This window comes from Acinonyx jubatus, chromosome C1 (genome assembly GCF_027475565.1).
Source record: "Acinonyx jubatus isolate Ajub_Pintada_27869175 chromosome C1, VMU_Ajub_asm_v1.0, whole genome shotgun sequence".
NCBI classification, from domain to species: domain Eukaryota; kingdom Metazoa; phylum Chordata; class Mammalia; order Carnivora; family Felidae; genus Acinonyx; species Acinonyx jubatus.
In genome coordinates, this window is record NC_069381.1 from 54,648,906 (window position 1) to 54,657,410 (window position 8,505).

The 8,505-nt window shown below is 34.6% G+C and overlaps 1 protein-coding gene across 18 annotated transcripts in view; it reads left to right on the forward strand.

Annotated features, from left to right (window-relative positions):
- MIER1 (MIER1 transcriptional regulator) overlaps positions 1-6,723 on the forward strand; it is a 60,411-nt gene extending 53,688 nt beyond the window's left edge. For all 18 annotated transcript variants that reach the window (XM_027058912.2, XM_027058913.2, XM_027058915.2 and 15 more), the window contains 2 exons: positions 1,494-1,633; positions 4,013-6,723. In XM_027058912.2, the coding sequence (XP_026914713.2) occupies positions 1,494-1,633; positions 4,013-4,341 (469 nt within the window). In that variant the 3' untranslated portion in view covers positions 4,342-6,723. The remainder of the gene's footprint in view (positions 1-1,493; positions 1,634-4,012) is intronic.
- The last annotated feature ends 1,782 nt before the right edge of the window (positions 6,724-8,505 follow it).

Here is an 8,505-nt window from a genome sequence, read left to right on the forward strand (position 1 = left end):
GCATTAAGCTGAAGGGGACTTAAAGACCATCAAATTTATTTCCCTCCATTTATAGAGGAGGAAAATAAGGCCTAGAATGTTAAGTTAATTAGCTTATGCTTACATACATTTCTTTGATATGTGTTTTGTGCCTCAGACTGTTGGAAACTTCACATCCCTATATTTATTATATCCCCATAACCTAGGGGACAGTCTGATCATGTAGTTTGATGTTATAACTACAGTTAATAGCCTTTGGTGGACTGTTAACACAGACTTTCAGTAAAATCCTAAGCCTTTTCCACTGTTGCCTTCTCACCCACATGCGTACTTGCTCAGAAATTCTAAAGATTTGTCTTAATATTCCTATTATAATTATTGTGAGGAATTTTTTAAATAATGACTTTTAAGTTTTTTTTTGAGCTTCTATTCTGTGCTATGCACAACTTAGGCCAGGTGGTACAGTGATGACAAAAAGACTAAAATTCCTGCCTTTAGGGAATTAGTTAAGTGCAGGTATCAGCACACTTTCTCTGTAAAGAGCTACAGAGTAAGTACTTTAGGCTTTGCAGGCCTTAAATTCTCTGGCAACTACCCAGCTCTGCTCTTGTACAAAAGCAATCTTAGATACTATGTAAATGAGTGGGTGTGGCTGTGTTCCATCAAATATTATTCACAAAACCTGTGGCCTGCCCATGGGCCACAGTTTGCAGACCTTTATTCTGGTGACTTAATAGCAGTTCATAGTTTACAAAACACTTTCCTACACATACCTTTTGCAACAGCCCTGTGTGGTAGACACATACATGATTTTATATAGGTAAAGACACTAAACTTTCAGAGATGAGTGTTTAGCTCAGATCTTGTAACCCCAACCCAAAGTCACTTAGTACAGACAGCTCTTCTCCCATCCCATGTAGTTCAGGAACGACCTAGGGAAGAAGTGAGCACACCTCTAATGATATATTGGTAGACAAAGGCAGCACATAAGCCGAGGAATTTAGGGAGCTTTTTGTAGCTCAGATTTAGCAGGAAGATAATATACGAAATATCCAGGAAAGTTCAGGGAAATGATTCATTGGTAGGCCCTAATTTGGCTTTGAGATATTGCTGTAGCCATCACAGCGTCTTGAGGAGCTTTAAAATTGCAACCGGTGTTTGTTCAGAAATTATTTTGTACTCCCTCTGATTGGCATCATCCCTGTCTCTTCACTTACAGATCCTCTGATTTTAGTTGGGCCACTCTGAGCACTTGCCTGTAGTTTTAAAACTTCCTATAGGTCTCTAAAATTTGCTAGTTTAAAAGCCTTTATGCATTTTCCCAACAAACATAACCAAAGGAGCTTTCCATTTAAATGTTCAGATCCTGGTGGGATAGATGAGGCAATGGAATGAATGTAAGTGAAAATTAGGACATATTTGCTAATAAAGCCTTCTAAATTTAACTCAGTTTTAGTTTTCAGCTTTTTTAAATATAAGAAGGTGATTGTTTCATTATTTCACTTTATTTTAAGGGATTACATGGATCGTCTTCTAGATGAAAGTGAAAGTGCTGCTTCTAGTCGAGCACCATCCCCTCCCCCAACTGCCTCAAACAGTAGTAACAGCCAGTCTGAGAAAGAAGACGGCACTATAAGCAATAGTAATCAGAATGGTAAGCAACCAAAGAAACTCTTCTGTTTGTTCCTAATGAAGGGCACTTGTCTTTAGTAGCATGGGCAATTTAGTTTTGGTTTGGATTAAACTTCCAAAGCAGAAGTTAAAAATAATAATTGTCAGTACCCATGGCACATACATACATAAGCTTAATAAGAATATACTATCAATAGTGACCATTTCTTCTAAGAAATTTATTCTTGAGTAGCATGTATTTTCTTAGTCGGGATGCTTGGATAGAAACACTCTTGTTAACTCTTAGACCACAACTCCAGCACCATTTCACATCAGAAGTACATAGATATTTATGAAATACTTTGAGAGCCGTAACACTTTATCAGAAAAGTGCTTAAAGCATTTGGTGAAAAGTAGTAGATAACAAGGGCTTGAATAGTTTTTTCTTTGCTAGTGTAATATCCTTGAAGGATGAGAAAAGATAAAGCAGGTGTCAGGCTCTGCATTAATACTCTACAGAAACGTAGAGTACTCCACAGAAACCTAGATAAATATAGGATATTTATATTATTTTTTTATATTTATATTTATATTATCCTATATTTATCTCTGTGAGAAAGAAGTAAATGGCATTCCATTTTGTTTAAGGTTCAGGTAACACGTTCTTGTTTAAAATGTATAATGGACCAGAGATCACTGTGTTAGTAAGACCTAGTCAGAAAATTATTTTGACTTCTCCTTTAATTAAAATGGTCTTCCTAAGTAAGACAAGCCTTCCACTCCTCTTAAGTAGGAAACGGGTGAATTAGAGACAAGCTCTGCACACCTGTATTCTGATGTAACAGTCTTAGGGGAGGGGCAGGGAGAGTTGACCTCACGACAGAAACTAGAAGAGGAACACTGTGAGAGACTGTCCCTTATTCTGACCTTTGGTCTCACACTGGCACCGCTGGAGCAAATATATTTTGTTCATTTAATGACCCCTCTCTGTTCCCTCACTGCTTCCCTCTAAGAACAAGTCATACAAACAGAAAAGAGGGCCCGGCAGCCATTTCGTGGTCTAAAAAGGTTCGATGACGTGTTGTCTAATGCTATCCTGAGGTAGAGTAAAAAGCTAAAACTCTGATCTTAGGACTGGGGGATAGAAGCTCAGGGATGCAAACAGTTGATACTACTTTGGTCTTTCCCTGTTTGCTCATAACACCAAATAAATTTTCCTTTTTTTTCCCCCCTTTTTTAACCATTTGATGAAAACATGCAGTTTGACCTAAGAAGGTGTATATAAATTAAGTTATTCAGTAGCCCAGAAGCCATTTACCTAGGTACCCACAATCAAGATTCCTAGGTTTTCAAGGAAAGGATGGATTTCGCCAATTCAGTTTTCTTTCTTTTGTAAGGGGCTTAGTGTCTTGAAATCTCATTTTTTACCTACTCACAGTGGTCACTTAGCTCTTTGTGCTTTACTGTAACAGAATGGTTCCTTCTGCATCATCGTGCATAACATCCCCCTATGCATGTATGGGTTGAGTGCACTTTTGAGTTGGGGAAATAGAATATTTTCTTGGACCAAATATAATATTTGAAACTCATCCTTTATACTGAATATTTTTCAGATAATTAAAAGTTAATTCTCTCCTGTGGCGCATTCTGTATTTTACATTAAATGTCTGTCTCCACAATGTCTACTCCATTTTGCAGTCAACTGTAACATGCCCTTTTCACTGTTACTTTTATCAGAATAATTATTCTTCTCTTACCTACTATGGAGACATTTGTGTTTGCTTTCATCATTTTCAAATGTATGTTTGGACAGTGCCAGCATTACTTTTTTAACATAGTGGCAGATTATTTAAATCTATTTAGATAAATATGTAATCTTTACCTTTAAAACACAGTACCCATGGGTTTATTTACATTAAGAATGAAAAAGTCTTGTCATTTTATACGGCAGTAGAAAACTCGAGCTTCTAAGGAATGTAAAATTTTTTTTACATAGTATTAGAAAGTTATAACCATTTTGCTAAGTCTAATAATTTGTGCATATCTTTGCTTTAATTTATCTTATTAGACTGCTGGACCCAGTGCTTATTTGTGGTCACATTATACCAACATGCTTCTAATATATGCCAGATTCTATTACTTCTTTATGTTTAAACTTAATCTTCACAACAACCCTGTAAGGTAAATCTCTTACTACCCTCATTGTACATGTGATGAAACTGAGGTACACAGAACGTAAATAACTTTTGCCAAAGGTTACGCAGTTACTAAGTAAATAGAGCCAGCATTCAGACTGTATATATACATAGATTTGGTATCTCTCATCCTTGATGAAAAGCTATTCCATAATAGCTGTTTCTGAATAGTTTACAAATTTAGCTTTTTAATACTAGCAGTTTCACTTATGTTTCTTCCAACGTAGGGGTGTCATCTAATGGACCAGGTGAAATGTTGAACAAAGAAGAAATAAAAGCTGAAGGGTTACATGTGAATGGACCAACAGGTGGAAATAAGAAACCACTTCATGCAGACGTGGATACTAATGGTTATGAAACAGATAACCTTACCACTGACCCAAAACTTGCCCATATGACTGCAAGAAATGAAAATGATTTTGATGAAAAAAGTGAGAGACCTGCCAAAAGGCGAAGGGTAAACAGCAGTGGAAAAGAAAGTCCAGGTTCTTCTGAATTTTTCCAGGAAGCAGTGTCACATGGAAAATTTGAAGAACTTGAAAACACCGATGACTAAATTTTAGACTTATTTTACTTTCTTTGGAGTAAAATCTGGTGTGACTAAAATTTTCAGGGTTGATGGGTTACCTTAAAAAGTTGATTTCCTTGAAGCAGTTGGTTAAATTTGAAATGAGTCCTGATTTTAGTAAGATTTCATAATTCTGCCCTTTGTAGACTTTTTACTTTAAAAGTGTAAAGACCCTGTTAAGGCTATAACAAATAGTTTAGTAAATTTGAATGAACTATGGAAATATCTGTACCTTCTCATTTGATATGTTAATCTTAAAAGCTCACTACCGGTACTTTTTGCTTAGTTTGATGGCAGAGAAGAAAAAACCAAGTTCTGATTTCTGTTGAACACCAGCTTTTCTGAGTTTCTTGAAATGTCTTCTTTTTTTAAGACATTTTCTCTCCATACAAATTGAGTGTCATTATTAAGGAAACCCTTATGAATCCTGAAAGTTATGCTAGCATGATTTTTTATATATAGAAGTTTAAAAATAAACCAAGTCAGGTTTGTATATGTAAAATTGTTGACATCAATGATGTCTTTCCATATTCTTATCTGGGCTTAAGAAATACATTCTGTATTTTTCCAGATTCTTTGTAGCCTTTGAAAGATTTTTACAGTACATATGTCTTGACTGAGCTGTCCTTTCTTAATACAAAAGCTTGTATAATTTTCTTAACTTGTACAGTTGGTAAACTTTTATGAGAGGAATTGATATTCTGAGTCTGTCAGCTTTCATTTTATTTTGCTAAGGTTTTTCTAATGAATTTTTAAGTGTTTGTGTAGTAACTAAGTCATGTTTCTTATACAGGTGGTAAAAGCATTCATAAAGGATTGTGAAAATTTGTTTTTTCAAATTTCTACTTAAGGACAAATAGTTTGAGAATTCTGAAATTAAGCATGATACCTAGATCGCATAGTTTGTTTTGCGTTTGCTATAATTTTCAAAATTATTTTTGAAGCAAGACAAAAGTTTAATGTTAGCTTAAGTGCTTAAATGTATCATGCTGACCAGAATCCTGTTCGATTATTTTTATATGCATTATAAAATTTCCCATTTTTGCATTAACTAAACAGGGGAAAAGGTCAAGCAATATTTAGATATTGGCACACACAAGGAGTTGGCAGATAACAATATTGATTTTATGTGGAAAAAGTGATGAAGTTGAGTGTATTTCCAAAATGAAGATAAGATGAATAACCATTGCTCTGTGTGATTACAAATAGGATCATCTATTTGCATAGCCTTTCAAGAGTGCCATTTTATTTTTAGTGCAAAATTCTTGTTAAAAATGTAGTTTTATACAGCTGATAGACCAACCTATATCCAAACTTTTATAAAAGATTATTAACTATTCTTGTTTTTTTCACACAGGCAAACCCCAAATGCTTCTACCAATTCATTTTCAGCCATCAGTTCAAGAGCCAATGCCTTTTTAAAATAAATCTTCTGTGGTCTTGTTTTTAATGGCTCAACTGTTTAATACAATTGAGTAAAGGTTTGCACTGAGAAATTATGGTTTAGGCCTTACCCCCATGAAGTATTACTATTAACATATGTTCAGAACTGCTTCCTTCCACCAATGTGAACAACTCTTTTCCCCAAACAGTGTTAAAAAGCCACTTGACAACACTTGACTTCATATAATGTACGTTCACTGTTACTACATACATATCCAAGTAAATCAGAGTTTTGGGTGGAACTGTTGAGAAGCCTGAACTTTTTGTTTTTGTTTTGTTTTACCCTACAACATTTAATTTATCCAGAATGGCAGCTTTAGCAGATGGTCACAATCCGTTTTCTAAATCAGTTTTTATTACACAAATCCAAAGTATCCTAGCTCCTAGCTCTTTGTCAAAGATGGTCTATAGACGTGTTTCAAATGAATAGTGACGCTGTACTTTTTAAGTTGTTGCAATATTAGAGACGCTGTTTTCACCTTTTTTTAAAGATGCATTTTGTTTGCAGGTTTGTGAAGTTCTTGGAAACTAATTACAGGAACATTTTTATTAAATTCTCAGGCATGTTTGCAAATATGGCACATGTATACATGTTAGGAAATTTTACTTTTCTTAATCTTACCTTTTTAAAGTATACCTAATAAAAAGACATTCCACTACTATAATACATAATGCTCAGCCTTTCATGAAGAAATATGAATTGTATTTTGTGTTTATACAGGTATTTCACAGTACTTTGTTCTTCATAATGCAGCCACTATAACTTGATAAGTCATTGCACTACTTTAAAATTTTTAGTAATATCATGAATTTAATTTGCTTTAAGATTTAGTACATTTCATAACTCTTGAACTCTTAAACTGCATTGGGAAAAGAAGACTTTGGTAATAGTTTTCCCCCACCCCATACCCACCCTCAGCAAAGCACTATCATTTTCATTTGAAATGGTATTCTGTTTTATGATGTGTTTTCAAATGGAGTTCAGAATCTGCAACTCAGTTCAACATAAATCTCTTGAGCTTTAAAATGTATTTGAATATTTAAATAGGCATTTAAAATTATGAATTAGATGTTTTTAAATTTATGCATAGTAATTTTGCACTGTAAAATAATTCCCTTTTCCCATTCCCTGTCTGCCATTCTGAATATGCTTATTAAAATATTTTTTTAAACATACTTGTCTACATAATGCCGTGTGAATGATTTTCATTAGATTGATTCACTAGGTTTTAATTACAGATTTTAAGTGTATATAATACATACTGTTTACAATGCAAAATATGTATATTCTCTGGCCGTCCTTCTCCTAGATCTCTCACATGAACTAGTGTTTGAGTGGCTTCTGGTCCCTTTGACCTCATCTTAGATGATGTATTTTTGTCTTTTTTTTCCTCCAAGGGGATCTTTTGGTTTGCAGACCTTTATTCACCCACCTTCCTCTAAACTATGTAATTAGAAATTTACCCCATCTTTTGTAGTGCAGTTCGTATCACATAATATTTTTCAAAAAACTTCTGTCACAATATTTACTTTTTTCTAAATGGAAAATTAAGAGTGTGCTGATGACTCTAGAGGTGTGTAACTGGCTCTGTATCACTACTAAATGCCAAAACAGAAATAAAAAGTTTCCCACACGTAATCCATATTCATGAAAATTGCCAGTGTGGAAAGTCATATGGGGAAGAATAGGAATTTTCCAAATTGTAAACCTTTTGTTCTTTTTAAAAATAACTTTTTCTGTATTATTCTATGATTCCACTATTTAAAAATTTTAATCATAAAAGCAACTCTTCAATAATCAAGTTTAATCCTTTGCAAAGTCTTACAAGTCATGGGCTGATGGATTAGCCTCATTTTCTAATAATAGCAGTTTTCATAACCTCATTTATTATGTACTATTAGGTACCGAGCTGACATCTTTTGACATCTGTAAGTACATGAGTTTTTCCTTTTCTGACCATGATCATTTTTTTTTTTATTTTCACTTGTGTTTATACTAGCTCCTATGACTTATTTAGGATGTATGATATATTCAAAATGTCATTTTGCTTGCTCGAAGACCTCTGAACACCATCTTAAAGGCAACCTAGTCTGTGAAGGACACTGAGGAAACTGCCATGGAGCCGAACTCCCAGTTCTCCTTTGTGCCAACTGATAGGAAAGGCTTCTTCACATTTAAATGTCAACAGTGACAAGTTTGCTTGTATCGTCTTCTCCGGCAAATATCTGGGCCTATACTTGTACCAGCTACAAGGCTTGGCTTGTGGCTTCAGATAACGTGTGGCATGTTTTCTTTTTCAAAGAGAAGGCATTCATTAGTAGTGGTAGAAGTGTATGCTGAGCACAGAGCATGCAAAAGGAAGAAACAGGCATGATCTCAGGGAAACAGTTTACCAGACTCTGTGCCAGAGAATTCTAGCTAAGATTGTCCTTGAGCTTAATGTTTCTGTTAGAAATGAAGCAACAGTAAATCTACATACAGTTCCGCTAAGAAGGACCACTTATTTTTAACTGTAACATAACAGCTGTGGATTATTCAGGACTTCCCCCTTTTGTCACTGTCCACTGAGTACTACTACTACAAGAGTAGGGAGTCTCCTGACCTAAAGTTTGGGAAAAGTGAGAGAGGCCTAATGCACATTTGACTTGGTTATAAAACAAATACACTTTCTAATATTCTCGTTAACATGAATGGTTGACTGTAGAGTT